Source organism: Papaver somniferum, chromosome 10, assembly GCF_003573695.1.
Source record: "Papaver somniferum cultivar HN1 chromosome 10, ASM357369v1, whole genome shotgun sequence".
Taxonomy (NCBI): Eukaryota; Viridiplantae; Streptophyta; class Magnoliopsida; order Ranunculales; family Papaveraceae; genus Papaver; species Papaver somniferum.
The window spans coordinates 114,131,071-114,145,977 of NC_039367.1; the positions used below are offsets into that span (position 1 = coordinate 114,131,071).

Here is a 14,907-nt window from a genome sequence, read left to right on the forward strand (position 1 = left end):
TGGGTCCGAGATCGAAACCTGGACTCGAAAATAAGTCTGAAACTTCGTAAGAACGACGAAACCAACCATTTACGGGTAAGATTCCATCGTTTATTCTCAGAAATGCACAGCAAACCCTAAATTAGTCAACTTCGAGAAAGAAACTGGGTCTGAGATCGAAACCTGAACTCGAGAATAAGTCTGAAACTTCGTAAGAACGACGAATCCAACCATTTACGGGTAAGATTCCATCGTATATTCTCAGAAACGTTCAACAAACCCTAAATTAGTCAACTTCGAGAAAGAAACTTGGTTTGAGATCGAAACATGGACTCGAGAATAAGTCTGAAACTTCGTAAGAACGACGAATCCAACCATTTACGGGTAAGATTCCATCGTATATTCTAAGAAACGTTCATCAAACCCTAAATTAGTCCACTTCGAGAATGAAACTGGGTCCGAGATCGAAACCTGGACTCGAGAATAAGTCTGAAACTTCGTGAGAACGACGAATCCAACCATTTACGGGTAAGATTCCATCGTATATTCTCAGAAACGCTCAGCAAACCCTAAATTAGTCAACTTCGAGAAAGAAACTGGGTCCGAGATCAAAACTTGGACTCGAGAATAAGTCTGAAACTTAGTAAGAACGGCGAATCCAACCATTTACGGGTAAGATTCCATCGTATATTCTCAGAAACGCTCAGCAAACCCTAAATTAGTCAACTTCGAGAAAGAAACTGGGTCCGAGATCGAAACCTGAACTCGAGAATAAGTCTAAAACTTCGTAAGAACGACGAATCCAACCATTTACGGATAAGATTCCATCGTATATTCTCAGAAACGCTCAGCAAACCCTAAATTAGTCAACTTCGAGAAAGAAACTGGGTCCGAGATCGAAACCTGGACTCGAGAATAAGTCTGAAACTTCGTAAGAACGACGAATCTAACCATTTACGGGTAAGATTCCATCGTATATTCTCAGAAACTCTCAGCAAACCCTAAATTAGTCAACTTCGAGAAAGAAACTGGGTCCGAGATCGCGACCTGAACTCGAGAATAAGTCTAAAACTTCGTAAGAACGACGAATCCAACCATTTACGGATAAGATTCCATCGTATATTCTCAGAAACGCTCAGCAAACCCTAAATTAGTCAACTTCGAGAAAGAAACTGGGTCCGAGATCGAAACCTGGACTCGAGAATAAGTCTGAAACTTCGTAAGAACAACGAATCCAACCATTTACGGTTAAGATTCCATCGTATATTCTCAGAAACGTTCAGCAAACCCTAAATTAGTCAACTTCGAGAAAGAAACTGGGTCCGAGATCGAAACCTGGACTCGACAATAAGTCTGAAACTTCGTAAGAACGACGAATCCAACCATTTACGGGTAAGATTCCATCGTATATTCTCAGAAACGTTCATCAAACCCTAAATTAGTCCACTTCGAGAATGAAACTGGGTCCGAGATCGAAACCCGGACTCGAGATTAAGTCTGAAACTTCGTAAGAACGACGAATCCAACCATTTACGGGTAAGATTCCATCGTATATTCTCAGAAACGCTCAGCAAACCCTAAATTAGTCAACTTCGAGAAAGAAACTGGGTCCGAGATCGAAACCTGGACTCGAGAATAAGTCTGAAACTTCGTAAGAACGACGAAACTAATCATTTACGGGTAAGATTCCATCGTATATTCTCAGAAACGCTCAGCAAACCCTAAATTAGTCAACTTCGAGAAAGAAACTGGGTCCGAGATCGAAACCTGGACTCGAGAATAAGTCTGAAACTTCGTAAGAACGACGAATCCAACCATTTATGGGTAAGATTCCATCGTATATTCTCATAAACGCTCAGCAACCCTAAATTAGTCAATCTTCGAGAAAGAAACTGGGTCCGAGATCGAAACCTGGACTCGAGAATAAGTCTGAAACTTCGTAAGAACGACGAATCCAACCATTTACGGGTAAGATTCCATTGTATATTCTCAGAAACGCTCAGCAAACCCTAAATTAGTCAACTTCGAGAAAGAAACTGGGTCCGAGATCGAAACCTGGACTCGAGAATAAGTGTGAAACTTCGTAAGAACGGCGAATCCAACCATTTACGGGTAAGATTCCATCGTATATTCTCAGAAATGCCAGAAAACCCTAAATTAGTCAACTTCGAGAAAGAAACTGGGTCCGAGATCGAAACCTGTACTCGAGAATAAGTCTGAAACTTCGTAAGAACGATGAATCCAACCATTTACGGGTAAGATTCCATAGTATATTCTCAGAAACACTCAGCAAACCCTAAATTAGTCAACTTCGAGAAAGAAACTGGGTCCGAGATCGAAACCTGGACTCGAGAATAAGTCTGAAACTTCGTAAGAACGACGAATCTAACCATTTACGGGTAAGATTCCATCGTATATTCTCAGAAACGCTCAGCAAACCCTAAATTAGTCAACTTCGAGAAAGAAACTGGGTCCGAGATCGAAACCTTGACCAGAGAATAAGTCTGAAACTTCGTAAGAACGACGTATCCAACCATTTGCGGGTAAGATTCCATCGTCTATTCTCAGAAACGCTCAATAAACCCTAAATTAGTCAACTTCGAGAAAGAAACTGGGTCTGAGATCGAAACCTGAACTCGAGAATAAGTCTGAAACTTCGTAAGAACGACGAACCCAACCATTTACGGGTAAGATTCCATCGTATATTCTTAGAAACGTTCAGCAAACCCTAAATTAGTCAACTTCGAGAAAGAAACTGGGTCCGAGATCGAAACCTGGACTCGAGAATAAGTCTGAAACTTCGTAAGAACGACGAATCCAACCATTTACGGGTAAGATTCCATCGTATATTCTCAGAAACGCTCAGCAAACCCTAAATTAGTCAACTTCGAGAAAGAAACTGGGTCTGAGATCGAAACCTGGACTCGAGAATAAGTGTGAAACTTCGTAAGAACGGCGAATCCAACCATTTACGGGTAAGATTCCATCGTATATTCTCAGAAACGCCAGCAAACCTTAAATTAGTCAACTTCGAGAAAGAAACTGGGTCCGAGGTCGAAACCTGTACTAGAGAATAAGTCTGAAACTTCGTAAGAACGACGAATCCAACCATTTACGGGTAAGATTCCATCGTATATTCTCAGAAACGCTCAGCAAACCCTAAATTAATCAACTTCGAGAAAGAAACTGGGTCCGAGATCGAAACCTGAACTCGAGAATAAGTCTAAAACTTCGTAAGAACGACGAATCCAACCATTTACGGATAATATTCCATCGTATATTCTCAGAAACGCTCAGCAAACCCTAAATTAGTCAACTTAGCGAAAGAAACTGGGTCCGAGATCGAAACCTGGACTCGAGAATAAGTCTGAAACTTCGTAAGAACGACGAATCTAACCATTTACGGGTAAGATTCCATCGTATATTCTCATAAACGCTCAGCAAACCCTAAATTAGTCAACTTCGAGAAAGAAACTGGGTCCGAGATCGAAACCTTGACCTGAGAATAAGTCTGAAATTTCGTAAGAACGACGAATCCAACCATTTACGATTAAGATTCCATCGTATATTCTCAGAAACGCTCAGCAAACCCTAAATTAGTCAACTTCGAGAAAGAAACTGGGTCTGAGATCGAAACCTGGACTCGAGAATAAGTGTGAAACTTCGTAAGAACGACGAATCCAACCATTTACGGGTAAGATTCCATCGTATATTCTCAGAAACGCCAGCAATCCTTAAATTAGTCAACTTCGAGAAAGAAACTGGGTCCGAGATCGAAACCTGTACTAGAGAATAAGTCTGAAACTTCGTAAGAACGACAAATCCAACCATTTACGGGTAAGATTCCATCGTATATTCTCAGAAACGCTCAGCAAACCCTAAATTAATCAACTTCGAGAAAGAAACTGGGTCCGAGATCGAAACCTGAACTCGAGAATAAGTCTAAAACTTCGTAAGAACGACGAATCCAACCATTTACGGATAATATTCAATCGTATATTCTCATAAACGCTCAGCAAACCCTAAATTAGTCAACTTAGCGAAAGAAACTGGGTCCGAGATCGAAACCTGGACTCGAGAATAAGTCTGAAACTTCGTAAGAACGACAAATCCAACCATTTACGGGTAAGATTCCATCGTATATTCTCAGAAACGCTCAGCAAACCCTAAATTAATCAACTTCGAGAAAGAAACTGGGTCTGAGATCGAAAACTGGATTCGAGAATAAGTCTGAAACTTCATAAGAATGACGAATCCAACAATTTACGGGTAAGATTCCATCGTATATTCTCAGAAACGCTCAGCAAAACCTAAATTAATCAACTTCCAGAAAGAAATTGGGTCCGAGATCGAAAACTGGACTAGAGAATAAGTCTGAAACTTTCGAAGAACGACGAGTCCAACCATTTACGGGTAAGATTCCATCGTATATTCTCAGAAACGTTCAGCAAACCCTAAATTAGACCACTTCGAGAAAGAAACTGGGTCCGAGATCGAAAACTGGATTCGAGAATAAGTCTGAAACTTCCTAAGAACGACGAATCCAACCATTTACGGGTAAGCTTCCATCGTATATTCTCAGAAACGCTCAACAAACCCTAAATTAGTCCACTTCGAGAAAGAAACTGGGTCCGAGATCGAAACCTGGACTCGAGAATAAGTCTGAAACTTCGTAAGAACGACGAATCCAATCATTTACGGGTAAGATTCCATCGTATATTCTCAGAAACGCTCAGCAAACCCTAAATTAATCAACTTCGAGAAAGAAACTGGGTCCGAGATCGAAACCTGGACTCGAGAATAAGTCTGAAACTTCGTAAGAACGACGAATTCAATCATTTACGGGTAAGATTCCATCGTATATTCTTAGAAACGCTCAGCAAACCCTAAATTAGTCAACTTCGAGAAAGAACCTGGGTCCGAGATCGAAACCTGGACTCGATATTAAGTCTGAAACTTCGTAAGAACGACGAAACAACCCATTTATGGGTAAGATTCCATCGTATATTCTCAGAAATGTACAGCAAACCCGAAATTAGTCAACTTCGAGAAAGAAACTGGGTCCGAGATCGAAACCTTGACTCGAGAATAAATCTGAAACTTAGTAAGAACGACGAATCCAACCATTTACGGGTAAGATTCCATCGTATATTCTCAGAAACGCTCAGCAAACCCTAAATTAATCAACTTCGAGAAAGAAACTGGGTCGGAGATCGAAATCTGGACTCGAGAATAAGTCTAAAACTTAGTAAGAACGACGAATCCAACCATTTACGGATAAGATTCCATCGTATATTCTCAGAAACGCTCAGCAAACCCTAAATTAGTCAACTTCGAGAAAGAAACTGGGTCCGAGATCGAAACCTGGACTCGAGAATAAGTCTGAAACTTCGTAAGAACGACGAATCCAACCATTTACGGGTAAGATTCCATTGTATATTCTCAGAAACGCTCAGCAAACCCTAAATTAGTCAACTTCGAGAAAGAAACTGGGTCCGAGATCGAAACCTGGACTCGAGAATAAGTGTGAAACTTCGTAAGAACGGCGAATCCAACCATTTACGGGTAAGATTCCATCGTATATTCTCAGAAATGCCAGAAAACCCTAAATTAGTCAACTTCGAGAAAGAAACTGGGTCCGAGATCGAAACCTGTACTCGAGAATAAGTCTGAAACTTCGTAAGAACGATGAATCCAACCATTTACGGGTAAGATTCCATAGTATATTCTCAGAAACACTCAGCAAACCCTAAATTAGTCAACTTCGAGAAAGAAACTGGGTCCGAGATCGAAACCTGGACTCGAGAATAAGTCTGAAACTTCGTAAGAACGACGAATCTAACCATTTACGGGTAAGATTCCATCGTATATTCTCAGAAACGCTCAGCAAACCCTAAATTAGTCAACTTCGAGAAAGAAACTGGGTCCGAGATCGAAACCTGGACTCGAGAATAAGTCTGAAACTTCGTAAGAACGACGAATCCAACCATTTACGGGTAAGATTCCATCGTATATTCTCAGAAACGCTCAACAAACCCTAAATTAGTCAACTTCGAGAAAGAAACTGGGTCCGAGATCAAAACTTGGACTCGAGAATAAGTCTGAAACTTAGTAAGAACGGCGAATCCAACCATTTACGGGTAAGATTCCATCGTATATTCTCAGAAACGCTAAGCAAACCCTAAATTAGTCAACTTCGAGAAAGAAACTAGGTCCGTGATCGAAACCTGAACTCAAGAATAAGTCTAAAACTTCGTAAGAATGACGAATCCAACCATTTACGGATAAGATTCCATCGTATATTCTCAGAAACGCTCAGCAAACCTTAAATTAGTCAACTTCGAGAAAGAAACTGGGTCCGAGATCGAAACCTGGACTCGAGAATAAGTCTGAAACTTCGTAAGAACGACGAATCTAACCATTTACGGGTAAGATTCCATCGTATATTCTCAGAAACTCTCAGCAAACCCTAAATTAGTCAACTTCGAGAAAGAAACTGGGTCCGAGATCGCGACCTGAACTCGAGAATAAGTCTAAAACTTCGTAAGAACGACGAATCCAACCATTTACGGATAAGATTCCATCGTATATTCTCAGAAACGCTCAGCAAACCCTAAATTAGTCAACTTCGAGAAAGAAACTGGGTCCGAGATCGAAACCTGAACTCGAGAATAAGTCTAAAACTTCGTAAGAACGACGAATCCAACCATTTACGGATAAGATTCCATCGTATATTCTCAGAAACGCTCAGCAAACCCTAAATTAGTCAACTTCGAGAAAGAAACTGGGTCCGAGATCGAAACCTGGACTCGAGAATAAGTCTGAAACTTCGTAAGAACGACGAATCTAACCATTTACGGGTAAGATTCCATCGTATATTCTCAGAAACGCTCAGCAAACCCTAAATTAGTCAACTTCGAGAAAGAAACTGGGTCCGAGATCGAAACCTTGACCTGAGAATAAGTCTGAAATTTCGCAAGAACGACGAATCCAACCATTTACGATTAAGATTCCATCGTATATTCTCAGAAACGCTCAGCAAACCCTAAATTAGTCAACTTCGAGAAAGAAACTGGGTCTGAGATCGAAACCTTGACTCGAGAATAAGTGTGAAACTTCGTAAGAACGACGAATCCAACCATTTACGGGTAAGATTCCATCGTATATTCTCAGAAACGCCAGCAATCCTTAAATTAGTCAACTTCGAGAAAGAAACTGGGTCCGAGATCGAAACCTGTACTAGAGAATAAGTCTGAAACTTCGTAAGAACGACGAATCCAACCATTTACGGGTAAGATTCCATCGTATATTCTCAGAAACGCTCAGCAAACCCTAAATTAATCAACTTCGAGAAAGAAACTGGGTCCGAGATCGAAACCTGAACTCGAGAATAAGTCTAAAACTTCGTAAGAACGACGAATCCAACCATTTACGGATAATATTCCATCGTATATTCTCAGAAACGCTCAGCAAACCCTAAATTAGTCAACTTAGCGAAAGAAACTGGGTCCGAGATCGAAACCTGGACTCGAGAATAAGTCTGAAACTTCGTAAGAACGACGAATCTAACCATTTACGGGTAAGATTCCATCGTATATTCTCATAAACGCTCTGCAAACCCTAAATTAGTCAACTTCGAGAAAGAAACTGGGTCCGAGATCGAAACCTTGACCTGAGAATAAGTCTGAAACTTCGTAAGAACGACGAATCCAACCATTTACGGGTAAGATTCCATCATATATTCTCAGAAACGCTCAGCAAACCCTAAATTAGTCAACTTCAAGAAAGAAACTGGGTCCGAGATCGAAACCTGAACTCGAGATTATGTCTAAAACTTCGTAAGAACGACGAATCCAACCATTTACGGATAAGATTCCATCGTATATTCTCAGAAACGCTCAGCAAACCCTAAATTAGTCAACTTCGAGAAAGAAACAAGGTCCGAGATCGAAACCTGTACTCGAGAATAAGTCTGAAACTTCGTAAGAACGACGAATCTAACCATTTACGGGTAAGATTCCATCGTATATTCTCAGAAACGCTCAGCAAACCCTAAATTAGTCAACATCGAGAAAGAAACTGGGTCCAAGATCGAAACCTTGACCTGAGAATAAGTCTGAAACTTCGTAAGAACGACGAATCCAACCATTTACGGGTAAGATTTCATCGTATATTCTCAGAAACACTCAGCAAACCCTAATTAGTCAACTTCGAGAAAGAAACTGGGTCCGAGATCGAAACCTGAACTCGAGAATAAGTCTGAAACTTCGTAAGAACGACGAATCCAACCATTTACGGGTAAGATTCCATCGTATATTCTCAGAAACGCTCAGCAAACCCTAAATTAGTCCACTTCAAGAAAGAAACTGGGTCCAAGATCGAAACCTGGACTCGAGAATAAGGCTGAAACTTCGTAAGAACGACGAATCCAACCATTTACGGGTAAGATTCCATCGTATATTCTCAGAAACGCTCAGCAAACTCTAAATTTGTCCACTTCGAGAAGGAAACTGGGTCCGAGATCGAAACCTGGACTCGAGAATAAGTCTGAAACTTCGTAAGAACGACAAATCCAACCATTTACGGGTAAGAGTCCATCGTATATTCTCAGAAACGCTCAGCAAACCCTAAATTAGTCAACTTCGAGAAAGAAACTGGGTCCGAGATCGAAACCTGGACTCGAGAGTAAGTCTGAAACTTCGTAAGAACGACGAATCCAACCATTTACGGGTAAGATTCCATCGTATATTCTCAGAAACGCTCAGTAAACCTTAAATTAGTCAACTTCGAGAAAGAAACTGGGTCCGAGATGGAAACCTGGATCGAGAATAAGTCTGAAACTTCGTAAGAACGACGAATCCAACCATTTACGGGTAAGATTCCATCGTATATTCCCAGAAACGCTCAGCAAACCCTAAATTAGTCAACTTCGAGAAAGAAACTGGGTCCGAGATCGAAACCTGGACTCGAGAATAAGTCTGAAACTTCGTAAGAACGACGAATCCAACCATTTACGGGTAAGATATCGTATATTCTCAGAAACACTCAGCAAACCCTAAATTAGTCAACGTCGAGAAAGAAACTGCGTCCGAGATCGAAACCTGGACTTCAGCATAAGTTTGAAACTTCGTAAGAACGACGAATAGAGAAAAATTTAGCATAATAGAGAAAAATTTAGTGGAAGTGAAAATATTTAGTAGAAGTGAAAACAAATTTAGCAGTAGTGAAAGTATTTAGCAGAATGGCAAAACCCCTACGACGACATTTTATAACAAATCTGAAAGAGGTTGTACAAAACATTAAATGAAATCTCTAACCATCCAATATTGTTTTTGTTTTTTCATTTTATCCTTATCTTTTCTTTCCTCAACCATTCTCGGCAACTTCTTTTCTTTTTTCTCTAACCATTTTTGCAGCACCTCCTCCTTCGTCCCTTTTTCTGTACACCACCATCATCAACAACTCACCATCATCAACAACTCACCGTCATCAGAACGACATCATCAACCCAACTCACAATCACTCAAACCACCATCAACAGATCGAGGTAGCTGGAGATTTTTTCACCAACAGATCGAGTTGGAGACTTACAACCATCAACAGATCGAGGTAGTTGAAGACTTAACAGGTCTGTAACTTGGGTTTCTCGATCTGTTTAAGGTTTTACTTTTTTTTTTTAATTTTGATTCTCGTCCTGTAACTCGTCTGTTGATTTTGGTTTTCCCTATTTCCCATCCTCTTTTTCCTATTTCCCATCCCTTTCTCAATATGTAACATCATTTTACTTTTTAAATCTGATTTTTCCTATGTACCACCTATAATAGTCAATAGACTTTGACCAGAGTATTACCTAGAGGTGGCAATTAGGGTCCAAACCCACGGGTCAACCCTAACCCGACCCGTGTAAACCCGGAACGCTCCAGCTCAATCACTAAACAAGCCGGGTTAGGATTCATGTTTTCTGGACCCGCTGGGAAACGGGTTGAATCCGTCTAACCCGCGGGTTAACCCGCAAAACCGCGAATAGTAATTAATATGAAAATTAGAGATATTTTTTTGACCTTTTATCCGAGTAACGGGTGACTTTTGACATGTTATCTAGGTAACCAGTCATACTATTACCATTTTTATTTATCTTTCTTGTTCATCGGTCTCACGTATTCATCCAACAGAACAGAAATCTATCAAGTTAAAATACTAGGTTCATGATTTCAGTCCTCCGTTAAACTCACTAATTACTTGTATATCCGAATGTATCGTAATACAATTTAGGAACATTTTATATATATTGATAAACAACTTACCACTGACCATGATCATTGTTTAGCTATCAAACAATCCTTATCTCACATAAAATCTATCCACTACATGACAGGACTTCCAAACTCTCGGGATTTCCAAACTCTCCCTGTATTCCAAACTTTACACAATCAAGGAGTACCCAATTTAACTTAATTCCAACATATAATCATACACTTAAAATATTAAAATTAGGTTTAGTCTTGACCTCGTTTTGGGATTTGATTTTCTTTTTCATAAAAGGCATCTTTAGGGACAGAACCAAAAACTAAAAACTAAAAACAAAAATTTTAAGAAATGGGATTGAAGGCGGCGGTGATTGTGGAGGTGGAGTAGAAGAAGTGGTCGGAGATGGAGAAGAAGAAGTTGTGTCGTAACTTAATTAGGTTTTTCTCCATATTGGGTGCAAATAAAATGTCAAACGGATGGTATTTAGGATATCTGAGAATACTTGTGGGTTGTACTTGGGATTACTGGGGATAGGAATTAATGTGGATAGGGAATAGGGAAAGTGGGGATAGGAAATAGGGAAAACCTTGATTTTTTAAAAATTTCCAATCATTGCATTTATTTCGTTTGAGTTAATTTAGTTCATTCAATTCAATCAGTTAAATTATTGCATGCATTTAATTTTAGGGTTTTTTTGAATTTAGGTTTGCATTTAATTTTAGGGTTTTTTTGAATTAAGGTTTGCATTAAATTCATGTAGTAGTTGCATTTAATTCAAATGATTGGAATTTTGCATTTAATTCAAATGTTTTTCTATGAAATTATATTTAAATTTTTGACTGAATTTGAATTGTTTTGCAGGATTTGCTTCAATTTGGTCTTCAAATCAGTTTACTATTTCATAAGAACTTCATGTACAAAGCTTAATTTGTGAGAAGAGTTCAAAGGTATGCTTTAGATATTTAGAGCATTGTTAAGTTTAATGTGTGTCTGTGTGTGTGCATTTCTTGTTGTTAAAAGTAGTCAAATATGGCAGGATTGCATTACTTGTTGGTTTACTTAATTAGGCATATTATTTGTAGGGTAGATCAGTCATGGGTGGAGGTGTGAGAGACTCTCCAAGTAGCAGTAGTAGTTGCAACAACATCAACAGTAAGATGAGAATGGAAAAAATCCTAACTGAGTGTGCAATGTGTGAACAAGAGAACCATGAGACAAAAGTTTGTCCCTGGCTCTATTCTAGGTGCAAGCATGTTCCTTGTATTGGTGTGAGAGCATTTTAACGATCTACAACAATTGAAACCAATGGAAAAATGTTCTTCAAGTGCACCATACCTACCTGCACCTACTTTGAATGGTTTGATGATGCTTCTGACCCTTGCAAAGCCAAGTTTTTGTTGTTACCATCAGAGAAAAGTTGTAATGCTTGTGGAGAAGATGATCACTCTTTCAAAAATTGTCCACTGCATGATCAGTTGTGCTTCTCTTCAACCTGCAACTACAAACTCACCTTAAAAATATGCAAAAATCAACACAATAAGAACATAGCTTACCTTGTATGTGAACAATGTGGAGATTTTACATGGGTTTCAGATGCTATCTTCATTGCTGCAAAAGAAAAAGTTAGAGTTTCTAGAAATCAAATGGCTGATATAATTACAAATCTAGGGAAAAGTCTTTGTATATAATAATTTTTAATTATATGTGTAAGACCTGATTTAAATGAAATATGAAGTACGATCATTTCATGTAGATGTTCCAAAATAACACAAGTGTATACTTCTGGTTCTTTGAGATAGATAGAGCTGCAGATTTTGCCTGAATCATATTTCTCCAACTCTTCTTAATTTTTTCTATTGCAGATCCAAGTGGTAGCTAGGTAAACTCAACTCGGTCCAAATGATGAATAAAGATTGGGTTCATTGGCCAAGGTTAATATCCTTACAATTTTGGTTTGCTATATATGCTATATTGTCACTCTAGAATGTAGATTTAAGTGACTCTATATATTACATTCTTTACTTTGGTTTGTTGTGCCATGTTGTCTACACCGTGTTTAAATTTATCCATCTTTCATGTAGGGCTGGTGTTGCATACCAGGATGCAGTGCAAAAGTTCGTAGATATGGCCCGTGAGAAACTTGGAAATCCTCCTAAGTTTAGTTGTCCGTGTGTTGATTGTAAGAATCTTGCTGAGCCACTTCCTCCATGTACAGTTCATCTTCTCTTGCTAAAACGAGGAATGGATCCTACTTACTCAGAGTGGGTTCTTCACGGCGAGAAGGATAATAGTTCTAATGATGTTCATGATCAAGAGGCAGCAAGACGTACTTTTTATCAGATGTGGACAGAAGCTAATGTTGAAGGTTATTCTCCGATTGATCCGGGTCAGGATACTATGCATGACGAGGGGTTGGCAAACCAGATAGTAGAGGCTGACTTCCCTTTATACCCTGGTTGCACTACACACACGAAGCTATCAATCATTATTGAGCTTTATAGGAACAAGACGGTAAATGGTGTATCTCAGAAAGCTTTTGATGAACTTCTCAAGACAACTGGTTCAATGTTGCCCCCAGGTCATTGTCTTCCCAAATCAACATATGAAGTGAAAAAGTTGTTGAAGGCTTTTAAACTGACTTATGAGAAAATACACGCATGTCAGAATGATTGCTGTTTGTTCAGAAAGGAGTTGAAAGATGCAGATGAATGTCCTAAATGTCACTATTCTAGGTGGAAGGAAGATACATCTAACATGGAATATGATGACATGATAGACAAGTCCAAAATGAAGATACCAGTTAAGGTGCTTAGATACTTCCCCATTGTGCCGAGATTAAAGAGATTGTATAAATCAGCAGAGCTGGCTCAAAAACTGATATGGCACGCGACACATAAGAGTACATATGGGAAGATACGTCATCCATCAGATTCTTTGGCTTGGCAGCACATAGACACAAAGTTCCCCGAGTTTGCTTCAGAATCGCGTAATTTGCGTCTTGGGCTTGCTACTGATAGATTTAATCCGTTTGGCGATCTTTCCCCATCCCACAGTTGTTAGACGGTGTTGATTGTGGTATATAATCTTCCTCCTCAGCAGTGTATGCAAGCCGAAAATATTATTTTAAGCTTGCTGATTCCAGGAAAGAAACAACCAGGTAGAGACATCGATATATACTTGCAACCACTGATAGATGATCTGATTGAGTTGTGGGATAACGGCGTGGAGGTTTATGATAAATTTAGTAACACAATGTTCAACTTGAAGGCATTATTGATGTGGACGATAAATGATTTTCCTGCTTATGGTAATCTATCTGGATGTACGTATAAAGGGAAGGCATCCTGCCCTCTTTGTGGTGATAATACTCTTTCGACCTGGTTGTCGTTTAGTCGTAAAACTGTTTACATGAATCATAGGAGATTTCTACCTTATAATCATCATCTTCGATCTAGTAAGAAGAAAGCTATGTTCAATGGAGATATTGAGAGGAATGAAAAGCCACCTATTATGTCTGGTGTTGTGGCCTTTGAACGTCAGAGCAGTATTGTGAATGATTTTGGGAAAGTGAAGCAGAACGAGGCGGAGAAAAGGAAAGATAAAGAGGAAAAGAAGAATAAGAAGAATAATAACCAGAAAAAGGTTCAGAGTAGTGCGACAACAGATGCAAATGACGGTAATTCTAAGTGTGGGAAGCGGAAAAGGGAAGTTGCTACTGATGTCGGTTCGAGTGCTGCTGCTACTTCTGGTGCACATGATGCTGACCATCCGATATTCAACAAACAGTCCATATTTTTCGAATTTCCTTACTGGAAGGTAAGTTCTAACCTCAAATGCATGTTGGCATGTTTGAATATCTAAATAGACTATTTTTCATCTGCTACACGGTATGAATATGTAAATAATCTCTTTTTCATCTGCTACCCTGTATGAATATGTAAATAGACTGTCTCTTATATATAGTGTTTGGATATCCAAAATATTATCACATGAGCTAGATATTGATGTTATTATCTTCCTTCCTTCCTAGGATTTGTTACTACGTCATAATATTGATGTTATGCATATGGAAAAAAACGTTTGTGAGAGTGTCATTGGTACTATATTGAATATAAAGTTTAAAAAAAAAGATGGCTTAAACTCCCGTAATGATCTGAAAAGTATGGGAATCAGAGAAGACTTGCATCCAACACTCAAAACATGGCTTCCACCAGCACCATATAACTTGAACGACAAGGGAAAGGCTATATTTTATAATAGGATGAGAAATTTGAAGGTTCCTTCTGGGTACCGTTCTGATCTTAGGAGGCATTTCTCGAAATATGGTTGCTTGAGAGTCCTTAAATCTCATGATTACCATGTTCTTATGCAAAAAATATTACTTGTAGCTTTGAAGGGACTTTTACCTGATGGGCCAAATACTGCGGCTAATCGGTTATGTTCTTATTTTAACGAAATATGCCAAAGGGCAGTTGATCTCGATATATTAGTAGAACTTGAAGAAGAAATTGCTGAGACTTTGTGTATGTTGGAGATGTACTTCCCTCCATCATTTTTTGATGTGATGGTACACTTGACAATTCACCTAGCTCGAGAAGTGCGTTTATGTGGACCCGTACAATATCGTTGGATGTATCCATTTGAAAGGTATTACTTGTTTCATTAGCTTTAACACTTTTG

At 39.1% G+C, this 14,907-nt stretch overlaps 1 protein-coding gene across 1 annotated transcript; it reads left to right on the forward strand.

Moving 5' to 3' along the window:
• Window positions 1–12,351: 12,351 nt before the first annotated feature.
• Window positions 12,352–14,571, forward strand: LOC113316121. Its single transcript, XM_026564344.1, has 3 exons — window positions 12,352–13,279; window positions 13,370–14,043; window positions 14,533–14,571. Exons 1-3 carry the CDS (start codon window positions 12,352–12,354, stop codon window positions 14,569–14,571), a joined length of 1,641 nt encoding a protein of 546 aa, XP_026420129.1.
• The last annotated feature ends 336 nt before the right edge of the window (window positions 14,572–14,907 follow it).